This window comes from Numida meleagris, chromosome Z, assembly GCF_002078875.1.
Source record: "Numida meleagris isolate 19003 breed g44 Domestic line chromosome Z, NumMel1.0, whole genome shotgun sequence".
NCBI classification, from domain to species: domain Eukaryota; kingdom Metazoa; phylum Chordata; class Aves; order Galliformes; family Numididae; genus Numida; species Numida meleagris.
This window is the reverse complement of record NC_034438.1, coordinates 34,670,544-34,683,727: the sequence shown is the minus strand read 5'-3', so window position 1 is coordinate 34,683,727 and position 13,184 is coordinate 34,670,544. Positions and strand designations below refer to the sequence as shown.

General features: G+C 35.5%; 1 protein-coding gene across 4 annotated transcripts in view; it reads right to left on the bottom strand.

Moving 5' to 3' along the window:
- Window positions 1-13,184, bottom strand: part of FOCAD (focadhesin) — a 102,811-nt gene that overhangs the window by 70,808 nt on the left and 18,819 nt on the right. For 3 of the 4 annotated variants that reach the window (XM_021380256.1, XM_021380259.1, XM_021380257.1), the window contains 6 exons: window positions 9,914-10,015; window positions 7,098-7,302; window positions 6,484-6,690; window positions 5,968-6,055; window positions 5,081-5,277; window positions 3,251-3,508 (listed from right to left, as the gene is read on the bottom strand). In XM_021380256.1, the coding sequence (XP_021235931.1) occupies window positions 3,251-3,508; window positions 5,081-5,277; window positions 5,968-6,055; window positions 6,484-6,690; window positions 7,098-7,302; window positions 9,914-10,015 (1,057 nt within the window). Of the gene's footprint in view, window positions 1-3,250; window positions 3,509-5,080; window positions 5,278-5,967; window positions 6,056-6,483; window positions 6,691-7,097; window positions 7,303-8,962; window positions 9,052-9,913; window positions 10,016-13,184 lie in introns of those variants that run through there. The other variant, XM_021380258.1, reaches the window with a different exon arrangement.

Here is a 13,184-nt window from a genome sequence, read left to right as displayed (position 1 = left end):
CTTGGAATTTTACCACTGTAGGAAGAGCACATTTAGAAAACTCTGTACACATTTCTTCCTGTCACAGACAGAGCCTTTGTGATCCAGTATGTTTCACAACAAGTTTTTAAATAATATACAGAATTGGTATTTTCGTTTAAATAGAGAGGCAAAAAAACTATGACAAATTAAAAGGAAGTCACAGAACAGCAAAACCAGCTTCAAGTATGCTCCTGCTATAGCTATCCAAGAAAAAACCTTTAGTGCTGTAAAATTCTGATTTGCTTGTGTGCTTTGTAATTACTCCCTTCTTTCTTGCTTTTTAATTATTCTCTGTTTTATGTTATTTAGCCATCCTCTGGAATGAAGAGGTATATGGCTACAACAGAAGGATTTTACGTCTGTACTTTTACAGAAAGAATCCATCCTTATGAAAGAAAATAGCAATCATTGCAAGAAAGGAAGGGAAAAACATCCTGTGGAAAAAAGTATTTTATTTAGTATATTTTTGCCTGATGCTTAACTTCGAGGAGTCAGTTCTAACTTGCGGTAAGCTCATTATTTCCATTTACTTCAGACCTGTATCCCAGAGCAGTGCTTCTGTGCATGAGTCAAGGACACAAAAAAATATTCCAAAAATAAAACCATCTAAGAGTTAGGTCCCATTCCTATTTTGAATTGTAAGCATTAACTATGTAGTCTTGCAGGTTTCTTCTTGAAGAGTTCAGCAAATGTCAAAGTTGAGATTCAGGCTTTGTACAACAGCATTTTGAATCTACAGCTAAGTTTATATTCATTAAGATGAAATACTGCCTTGCTAGCATTAGTTTAATAACAGCAGCATGCACAGGACAAAACAGAAACTCCAAAATACAATAAAATGAAGGAAGTTAAACATTTCCCTAATTAATTCACATACAACAGGCATGAGTATACTAAAACAGTAAGACAGTCAGTATGCCTTTTCAATTCAATTGAGGGCTACTTGTGGTTGGAAGTGTCACAACTGTGTTGGAGTTATTAGCAAGGGGTAAAGTGAAAATTATATGCTAATATGCTATATCCATTGTTTACTTTCAAACCAAAAAGAAAAGTCAATGCTATAGCTACAGACACCATAACAAAACATTTTTAGTGCCACATAAACCTTCATTTTTGAATTAGTCTCTTCAAACGATTATGTCTATTTTTCCAAGCTCCAGTGGGAAATGCCAGGAGTTAAATGTATTTGGAGACTACTCACTTCTTGGAAACCCAGCTACACTGCAGAACAATGCATCCAAAGGCTTTTAGTTGGTTTAGCTAGGATTTAAATACTACAATTTATTTATTTTTTCTCCCCACCACAGTGGTAAATAAACACATTCTACACATTCTTCTATTGCCACACAATGCTCACAGTTCTGATGAGTAATTCCACAGCAGAAGCCTACAATTTTTTCCAGACTGAAAAACAGACCTTTTAATCTGTTAGTATGTGTCTGAACAGGAGTCAGAATTACTTTTCACATAGGATCAAATAGAAGAAGAAAAATATAAAATCCTCATTCTTTAAAGATTCTGAATTTCAAGGGTCATGAAACAAAAAAATGCTAAATATCTCGTAAGCCCTGAAATAAGATAATTAATGCCCACCAAAACTAATTGCAACACAGAAGTATGATCAAGTACAATTCTATAAATTTGATTCACGTTAAAAAAATACAAAAATGTTCAATAAATGTAGAAAAAAAAGAAATCACATGCTCCCAAATCTATTTCAATTCCACTGCATATGAAACACACCCATACGAAAAAGCAACAAAACAAAGGAGAGCTTGACAGAGAATTTATGAGACATACAGAAGAAAGTTATCAGTGACCAATTCAAAGGAGATGAAGCTAGCATCAAGTTAAAAAACTTCTCCAGGTTAAGAATTACAGTTAACTCCAAAAGCACTGTATAGTGATCCTGTTTTAGCACAGCATTTCAGTACATGTTCAATAGTAAGTATGTCATGTACCTGCTTGATACCCTAAGGCATTAAGTGCATATTCATAAGCTGTAACTTTTTACAACTTCTGTGCTACAGAAGCATGACAGCTATTTGAAACAGAACACATTTACAAAACTTAAGCAAATAAAACTTGTCCTTACAGTATATCTGAAACTTGAAACAACACTTTTCCCTTCCCCACATTTTTTTCATTTTACAAGATGATTACTTCTGTACAGTGATTCCTGATCTACTTATTTATCTACATTAAAAAGACATATATCTGCATTTATCTAAGTTATGCAGAAACGTATAAACATACTGCATAAATCTGACTTAGATTCACTAGTGAATGAGAAAAAAATAGCACAGACTATGAAGATATTTTTAAGAAGCCATATAACAGACAACACAAGTGATTTGGTGGTCCTCCAGTAACTTCAACAGGATGAAGATCCATCAAAAGCTATAAAAGGTTTAAATGGTTTAGTAGCCTTTTTTCAACTTGTTGATGTTTTATTTTGTACTTATTAGGTAATTTCACTAAATAAAGCAGTCTTTTTTCCTAACCCCGAAAACCAGAAAACATGCTAACACAGAGGCATAAGGCAAATGTTACTGTACACAACAAAAAATTTTACAAGTTGAAAAGTGAGACAGAGACTAGGAGTGTTCTGGTGAGCTGTGTGTGTTAAGTATATGGGTGTGAACATACATGTGTGTACACATGCATGTATTAAGTGTGTAGGCGAAGATACACATGTATACATGTATGTGTTGCCAGGGTAGACCAGCCAGCTGTGTGCATGTGGATACACACAGCTGTGTATGCTTGGTTGAAAGGTGGACTGTACGAGCAACTGTACTGGTGTACTGTAGTGGAGCTGCAGCTACAGGGGCTCTTATGTCCTGATGCCAGCAACTGGGGAGATAGATACAGAGGTCAGCTAGCATGTGTCTAAGAGTCTGAGCCCTGCTGCTGGAGATAGCCATGCTACACATATGTACACAATGTGCATGTAACCTAATAGCTGACAGCCGATGTGCTCAGCAGGAAAGGGGAGCAAAATAAAGCCACTAGTGCTGTTCATGAGAGTCCACAGCCTGTCTGCATTATATACAGCCACATATACATGATGTACATATGCACTCTGTGTGTGTATCTACTGGGGGTGCATGCTCAGTCTCATGACCAGTTGGACCTGTGAGCAGGAAGCTGCAGCAGATTTGCCCCTCTTGAGTTGGGGAATCCACCTCAATTCCTGTAACAAAATCCAATAACACTAAGTTTTTACCTGAGAACAATCAGCTTTGGCTACCTCCGTAGTTGTCTGTAGTACATCACGAAGACTGTCTCCCTTTTCTCGGATCAGTATATAAGCCAGCAGAAAAAAAATGTGGGCAGGGACTTGAGTTGTAACAGGTAGCAGTGATCTCACTGAAGATAACCAGTCAGTAACTGCTGACTTTTCTTTCATGAGCCCTATAATCTTCCAGGTGGTGTACAATGAACTATAAGAGCTGGTTATGGGGAACAGGAGTTTACAGGACATCTGAAAACAAATGAAACATACAAACAAAATTTTCAAATGAACAAGTAAAACATTGTGAAAGAACAAAGAAAAAAAGTAACTTTTTCAGTTCTATCATCCTAAACAAATCTTTTACGGAGGATCCCAACACGGTAAATGTAATGAATAACTCACAATACATTTCTTTACAATCCTTTACATTAATTCTTGCATTTACAATGATTGAATGCATTAATACTCTATTCAGGAATTTCTCCTTTATTTGGAATCCATCCCTCCTGTTTCTGCAGGTAACTACAGTGCTACCTACTCATGAAAATGTATACAATACAACCGGAGTACATTAAAGACATGTTCCTGACCATGACATACGTTTAATACTTCAATATTTTAAGGAAATTCTCATACTTTTCATAGAACTCACTAAAAAAACCATATTTTATGTTAATCTTACTCTACATTTATTTTTGCTGTAACTGTTTCATTTCTCAGAATTCCTGTTCTACAGTTGTCACCATGGAAGATAAAGTTTAGACGCAGGAAAGCAGTAAAATACAAGCAAGACATTCTCCTGACTCAGGCTATTTCATTTACTTACATGTATATAGAAAGACAAATAAATACACACTACACACACACAAAAAGGCTATAGAGATATATAAAAAAAGGATATATAGATAAATATATTTATATGTATATGTTACATATTAATTTGCATATACAACGTGATAAATATAAAGCTCCTGCAGATTACTTTCTATTAATTATATAAATATAATTAATGCATTTATTCAGAGTTCTTCATTAAAAGAAATCCAAGACAAAGCATCTTTTTCCTTATAATTCTATGTTTCCTTAGAAAATTCAAAGTTTTCAGAAATCTCTATTATCAAGACAATAATTGGCATGTAGTAATTAGATGAAGGACATTTATATAAAAAGCAAGTCTTGAAAGTATTTGAAAAGAAGTCTACAAATTTAAATTAGAAATAGACTTCAGGCCCCAGGGGGACAAGCTCAGTCATCTTTAAATTAGCAGGGTAAAAAAGATTCTGATTGGCAAGCATAGTTTTTTGTAAAACTGCGGAGCTTCATTTTTAATGATGCTTATCTTCACTAATGGGAAGTATAATGCCTCCACACTTTGGAAAGCTTTCTAAAATAGCATTTAAAGATAAAATAATCCATTTCTTGGGCACTTCAATTGTTGTATGTGGAAAAACAGGTAGAGGTAAATAGATGGAGAAGAACAGTACACATTGAAAAAAGCCAGGATAACTAGCTAGTAAGGAAAGGAATATAGATAAGCAAAATAAACAAAATAAGTATAGACAATGTGGTTTTCTACTAAGTCCTGTTATTTAATCAATATTTCAGGTGAATTCTTTATATGGTCTTTAAAAGGAACGAAAGACATTTTACTAGTAGTCTAGTGTTATGCAATATACATATTGTAGAGTATTTCCATAAAACATTACATAAACAAACTCATAAAGTCTTTCCCAGCCAGCTAGGCATAATGCAACAAAATGTTAAATGTACCCGGTATAAGTACCACAAAATAAAAACAACAAAAGAAACTCAGAATATTACCAATTCCTTTTTGTTCTTCACATCTTCCTCCTTTAATATTTCCAAAAGATTTGTAGCCAGTTGCTGCCTAGTAGTTCCAGAATCATCCTCCTGTAAGCAGTCTCCAACTGATGAAGAAGATAAGATCTGTAGCAGAGGCATCACCAAAACAAGGGCTGTGGCTGAAATGTTTTCTGAAGAGGAAAGGAGCTTGTAGGCTATTAAAGAAAATGGGGACAAAGAGATGATCAGTTAGGGAAAAAAGAAGAAGTATCATTTGTATTTTTGCATGATAAAAAAATTTCTAGGAAACAGTCCGGTCAAACAAAGTAACAGTTTTGGGAATTACACAGTACATAGTAATACCCCCTATTTATTTCCATGGAAACTACAATTGATACAGAGAGCATAACAACACTATTTGATAGAGAAAATCCCCAGCTACAAAACTCCATTTTTCAACATAGTAACCACTGTTAGCTCTGCATTTTCACCAGAGGTGAACAAAAGCCTGCATGCCACACTCATAACAATCTGTATGAGCAGACTGCAACGATCTGCACCAAGACTACCAGGACTACTCTCTTAAGATCAATCAAAATAAACCATTCAGAATGTATTATTCTCCACTGAAAATATCCTCTTGTTGACTTAAAAATAAAACAAATAAGCTTCAATACGAAGGGATAGAATACAGTAACATTCATGGAAAAAGTCAACGTAGCTGGAAAAATTGAGCCTTATTGCCATCAGATCGTATTTTATTTTTAAATCAAGGAAAAAATCCTGTTTATATAAAAAATTTCACGCTTAAACCTAAATTCAGGGTAGTGCAAAGCCAATTTTCACAAAGCAAAAATAAGTACACAGTCTTAGGTGCATGGATTCTTCTTTAAGAAGAGCTTTACCTAGACTCAAGATAGACTTCTGTTGACTTTCTGGTGTTTGCAGCAGCAGAAGTGCCAGTCCAATTATACACTGTTCCACTGGAAACACCTATAGGGAAAAAATGAAAAAGGGTCAAGTTATCATTGTTTTTCAGGGGAATAAAAAGTTTAAAAAAAGTGAACAAAATTCTCTAAGGAGTTTCTTAATGCACTCTAATGAATGCAGTGATACAGAGTATGCAATTAAGAATATAAATAGCATATAGGAAATATTTTAAATGAGTAACTACAACACAGTACTCACAGTTTAAACAAACCCTATGTTTAAAGGTTAGCTTTTATACACAGCATCAGTTTTTGTTTTTTTTTTTTTTTTCCTCCAGAAGGTTTTTAACCAAGAAAAAAAAAATCAGCTTTTGAAACAACACTGGTCACTCAAAGATGAATGCCATATATCAAAGTCTTGAAATCCTGCCTTTTGTATGACATCCTTCAAATTTAACATGACTATTTCCCTCCACAAAAATAAACTCTTACCTCTTGTAAGAGCTCAAAGTTGTCCTCTATTAAGGAGAGCAGAGATGAACATTCTCCTGTTACATTTAAACATACTTCACAGAAGCATATCAGTTGCAGACAAAATTGGGATAATTGAACTTTCCAAAACACAGGAAAGCGCAACAGGCTGAGGAATAGCTCTTGAAGAAAAAACAAGGCTTCTGTAACTTGTGGCAAGTCTTTAACCTGTGGACATTGATAAAACTTATCTACAAAATCAGCAGATGAACTTAAGAATTTAAGGTCCTAAAGTGACTGATGAGAAAAATCCCTTGTTCTTCAAATGCAGTAGAAAATTAACTCAGTTCCTGAGGCTCTATGAGCCAAATAAAACAAATTGTACAGGGATTTCATACAGCAGGAAAATATTATTTTAACAGAAATATTCTTCAACCAGATATTTCTAGGCTACTTCCTCTATAATGTAACTAAGATTTTAACATGTATCTCAAAAGAAAAGGTAGTAGTATTTACCACCATGTAAGATGAGGTCTACAGAAAATGGAAGATAGTGCTCTATTTGTTCACTTGAAAGGCAGTAACAGCACTCTCATTGCTTTGATAGCATTCATAAAAGGTGGGAATCAATCTACCTGAAGGTGTGGAATCAAATCACACAGGAGCTGAAGAATCTGATGTTCCAGAACACAGGGTGCTTCTTTATGCTTTGGACCACGTGGCTGAAGTAAAATCCTAAGTAAGCCCATTCGCAGTTCAGCATATTCCCGTAACTGAGATGGCTCACAGTATAGGTATCTTAGAAATGGAGCCATTATAGCAACACATGAACTCTGTGCCCTGCAGTTCAAAAAAATAAGTTTGCCAAGAGTACTTTCTACCATAAACTGAACAAACTCCAAAGAAATCCCAAGTAACACGACACTCCCTGGGTTGGCAGTAATTCACAGGATACAATTAACAGAAAGATGTTAAGAATTCTTAACTACTACTAACTTCCCCCCACACCCCCCAAAAAAACCCAGAAGATTTACTATCACAAAGTACTATCATGAGATCTTATGTAGTAACCACACAATGAAATGCATTTGTAAGACACTAAGTATTCACTCAGGAATATGATTTGATATATACTTGCACATTAAGATACTCCTCATTTTATTCTATTTTTCCTCAAGTCAAGAAAGTTACTTCCTGTGGTGAATAATATGAGAGTCTACTGTACCATACTGAAGTAGTATTTGGAAAACATTATTCAGAATTATCTTTTTTTAATTATTAAGTCTGATTTCAACTAAAAATAGCCATCCATTCCTTCTTGGTTCTTAGAATCATAGAATGGTTTAGGGTGGAAGGGACCTTTAAGATAATCTAGTTCCAACTGCCCTGCTATAGGCAGGGACACCTCCCTCTAAACCACGATGCTCAAAGTCCCATCCAGCCTGGGCAATGGTCTTAAAAAACTACAGGAAACAACAGTTGGTTTAACCAACGCAGCTTCCTGGCAAAAAATTTATCGCATAACAGTTCTTTCAGTTTGACCATGTTAGGACTGCCAGTTGATCCTGACATTACTAGACAACTAAATAAGGCCAATTACCAAGACATTTAATGAAGTTGTCCATTGCCTCCCTATCAGCAATTTGGTGAAATATGCCTCAGCAAATGGACTGCATAGGAAAACTAGCTAGACAGTTGGGCTCAAAGTGTAGTGATTAGCGATGCAAAGTGCATCATCAGGCTGTCAAGTGATGCTGTTCTACAGGTATAATTAGTGGGTCTGGTGCTCCTTAGTCTTCATTAATGATTTGGGGATGGGATGGAGTGCACTCTGCAAATTTATTGCTTCTGTCAAATAGGAGAGAGCATTCAAAGCACTGGTAAGCACAGCTTTTCAAAGGAATGTTGATCATTTGGAGAAGCAGACTGACAGAAACCTGGTGCAGGGCCTTGCATCTGTATGCTTTCCTGTGCAGACTACTCTAGAGAATTTGCTTTAGCAGGGGGTTGGACTTGATCTCCAGAGGTCCCTTCCAACCCCTACAATTCTGTGATTCTGTAATGGTTAATACATTAGCAAATATATTGAAAAAATCAATATTATGGGTCAAAGAAGACTCGGCCTTGATACGAAGCCTGAACATAACTTAGTAAGAAATCTACATCGATATATTATCTGTGTGGAATTTCAGTTAACAGATGTTTTTGCACAAAAAGCGGCAAGGAAGTTTAAGATGTCTGCCATTTCAACACGAATAAATCCTATTTTAACTTGAAACATGCCACTAGCAAAAAAAAAAAAATACAGCCAGATCTCTGTCAAGACTCTTCATGAGTCTCAGATTTAGTAGCTGAGTGGAAAAACAAGTCTGCAAATAATATTTGAAAAATACTCTGATTTAAATTGGTCTTATACTTCAAAGTCTCACTGTTGATCATATGGCTTAGATCTACTAGAAATTTAAGAGATAAATAAACTTATTTTATTAATTTACATTACCAGAATATAGAAGTCAGTTTCACTATAACATTACTCTGATCAGTTTACACGAGTCTTCCAGAAAACAAGAGAAAGATGATCCCTTTTATCTGAAATGCATGCATATGGTTGTAAAAACATTTAAAACATTTGGCTGCAAGGCAGCTCCTGTCTTTGGTATCTTACACTGAAGCTTTACTGGACAAGTTCCTCAGAGATAAGCATGAAAGTATGTTGAAATTGTTGGTAGATTAGATATTTGTTTCTTGTTAAATGTGTTTTATAATAAGGCAATGCCACTGATTTTCTTTTTTTAAATTGAGAAGTATATACCACATAAAAAGATCTCATCCTTTCCTATGAGATATAGCTACCTGTGCTTATCTTACATCATCCATATGTTTTGCATAGATTACTTATATAAATGATATATTAATTGTCATCTTTGACTAAGTAGTCAAAACTTTGGCAAATATAAATCATTTTTGTACCCCTGTAAAACTCTACTTGCTACAACATGCTGGAGATTACTGTTTTTGATGGGATTAATAAGCTTTTTCCACTATTAGCTGAACTACAGTAATCATCGTTTCTGGCAGAGAATAAGGATGATTTTTTTTTTAAACTAGTATTATTTGATTTCTAGTTTTAACTCTGCTTACAAAATAAATAATCAAAATAATTTTTTTAATCAGCTTTGCACACATTTCTCCATGTCCACAAAAATGTTATCAATATAGGTGAGTTAAGAAAAAAATTAGAAATAGATTTTCAATGGATTATATTGTTACTTATTGTTCTATTTTTTATTTTTAAATTGTGTCATTAAATTTTATAATTATCTTTTTCCAGAGACACACTTTTTACTGCTTACATGCAAGCCTCTACAATTGCAGTTAACTTCAAGAAGAAAATTATGCTGACAACTGAGTTACCTACATTTGCTGTTTTTCAGTTTATTCATTTACTTACCTCTCCGGACACTGATGGAAAAATACTATTATCTGCTGCAGTAGAATTGGCCAGCAATCAGGTCTGTTTTCAAGGACAGTGATTAATGGATGAGGATTGTTCCTGAAATGCAGAGAAATCACATTTTTATCTATAATGCAGAAAGTAAGTGTGTGTGTTTACTAAGTTCAAAATAAAAGCAGCTGTAGAAATGAATAGTTTAATACCCTGGTATTACTAAACCTCTTAACCTGCTTTAGACTTACACTACCAAATTAGTACAATTTCTAGGATCTTTGGGAAAAGAGAATTAAATGAAGAGTCAATTTGAGAATTCTTGGCTCAGTTCTATTTTTTTTTTTAAATCAATGTAATGAACAGTGTTAAGATATCTAACCTGATTTGAGTTGGTAGCAGCACTAGGCTCTAGCAGTAGGTTACACATAATACGCACAGACTAATTTGAACCTTCTTCTGTCTTTTAAGCACAGGTACAAATCTTCAGTGTCTGAAACCAAATCAACCATTTGTCTGACTGAACACTTTAAATCTGTTCTCAACTTACTGCCTTAACCAGCTCTTCCTCTTAGAAGGTCCCCCAGCAGCCTGGGGGCCTCCTCTTTATTGCCAGCCTTGTGACAACTGCTGATTTGAAAAGTCACCAAGGACCCAGCTTCGGCTATTCTTCACAGATGGACCTCCTATCACTAACTCAAGTCTACAGAGTCAATGACTGAATGCCACCTACACCACACAGAAAGCCCGAAAGAGCTCTATTTGACTAACATGCAAACAGGATTGCTGCTTAACCAAGCCGAAGGTGGCATTCTGGGTTCCAGCCCTCTGATTATCCTACAGGCTCTCCAATAAACTCACTCAGGTTTATCGCTTCTTCTTTGGACTGGGAGCCCCAAAACTGAACACAGTACTTCAGATGTCATCTAGTGAGTGCCAATACAGTAAGACTGGTCAACCTAGCAAACAACAACTAGATGCTGGGAACTGAAATTGGCAAATATAGTCTATAAAAAGAGAGTGTATTTTCACTGAGAAAAAAATCAGTTACTGGAACAATTCTTCAAGCACAGAAGACTTACACTGGATTTTCCCTCTGCTCCTCAAATAAATTTTTCTTCTACAAAGTGTGACTCTGTTCAGGAAGGTAAGTACTTTCAAAGTACTGGGACTGTCATGAGACTGAACACTGTGACAGACTACTTGCAGTGCATTCAGAAAACATATATTAACTGAGAAGTAGGCATACATTACAGCTCCGATCCTCATTTTTGGGCTAGAGGTGTGGTAATCCCCATATTTACTTATCTAAAATGTATTTACTTATATACATGGTCTTCAGATGTCTACCTTCTTGATTCTGTAAACACTTTCCTAGAGTTAAAGAATCTTCTACAATCTGTGTACAAAAATTCAAAAGACTAAGGTTATTGCTGCATTGTAGCTTTCGAAGACTACAGCATTCAAGAGACAATTTGTTGCCTATCTAGCGCTAGAGTCCAGCAAGCCACGAACAGCATCATTTTTTCAGGCAGCCAGTTAGAAACATTACTGACTTACCATGCCAGAACCTTGAAAGAGCACAGCCCTGTATAGACATACAGTTACAGCACCTGCTTATTTCAATACCTTGTCATATTTTAATTACCTTTCCTAATGAGAAAAGTATGTCATCAGTCATCTAAGTGATCCTACAATGCCAAAATCAAAATGCCACGAAGTAGGCACACATGACATGCCAAGCCCAAAATAAAGATGGCTTGTTATCCAATAAAAAGCAAGCTTTTTATGACACATTTTGTGTGCTCTCATTCACAGAGCTCAATGCTAAAATAAATCTGTCAAGCTCCATAGTTAACTGTGATTAATAACGAAACATCAAAATATGCAACCCCAAAAAGTTCTATTTGATAATGCCATTAGCACTTGGAGAAAGATGTGTACAGAGAAGTTTGTCTTCAGCAGTAACTTCAGGACTGCTAGGAAAAAAAAAACATTAAAAAAGTGCATCTTGAAATTATATAATAATGCCACTATCCTGAATTATTGCCAGCGTAAAGTAAAACTTGCAACCAGACACAGCTACCAGCTGTAAATACATGAATAACTAGGGAAATGAGCTGTGTTGTGGAGGGACAATAATAGAACAAAGGTTAAGGTGATCTAAAAGTCAGCATTAACCTTTGCTTTATTACTGAACACAAGAGAGCTACAAACTCATTTCAAAGCAAACAAAAAAAATCCAAACATGCTAATGGTTTTCTACTAATATCTATAGAAAAGGTTCTGTAAATGCATGCCATAACCCATGCAAACTGAGGATGCTGACCGCGTTCCTGTTGTTATTCTCTACCTTCTCTGCCACAATTCAGGTCAAGTTTGAGCTACTGGACAGGCATATTAACATGCAGAGGAAACCACCAAACAACCTCATGCTAGAGCAGAGAGAGAGAACTAATCCACTGGGAATGTACAGTTCTCATGCGCAGTCACAACTACTGTCTTGCTACTTCAGTCTCACTATAGCTGGTCCCAACTTCATGATAAAAATTCAGACCATATTTAAATTTAAGTTGCATCAATTATTTCACACACACTTACAAAATGGCATATTTGATTTGGTATTTAGCAACCGCTGAAATACTAGCTTGTCAGAAAGACAACGATACTTACACAGCTTTCGGAAACAATTAGGAATCCGAAAGCTACGTGATCAATGAGGCAGTTCCTATCAATTTACCAGGTTAAAAGGAACATTTCCTGCTTTCTTCAGCAGCAGAGACAAACCCTTCTCAGTTTTCCAAGGTTGATTTGCTTAAGGGAAGTGTAGAATCGCAGCTCTAAAACTACAGAAGCTTTCCTAAATGAAATCAGAACACACAACCACACAAAATTCTGCAAACTGCAAGATGTTATTTTCTCCCAATTCTTTTTAAGAATTAGATTTGATAACATGATAATTAGTTGTATTGTAAGTAGTTCTATTATATATAATTGAGATTGGCCTTAAAGAAAAAAATGTCGATTAGCCTGTAGTATTATTTTACAAATGTCCCAAGAGAGAGTGAGAATCATGAATTTTTGTGAACATTCTTGTACTTTTTCATTACTCATTGATGACTGCTGTATGAAATACTCTTGCACAGCTCACAGCATAATATAAGGGCTGCTCCAAAATTAATGCCGCCTTTTTTATTACGCTGGCCCACAATGCCAGAGGTGGATGTTGGTGGTATGGCAGTAGAGGTTGATGCTTCCTGCCAATATTTCATTACAT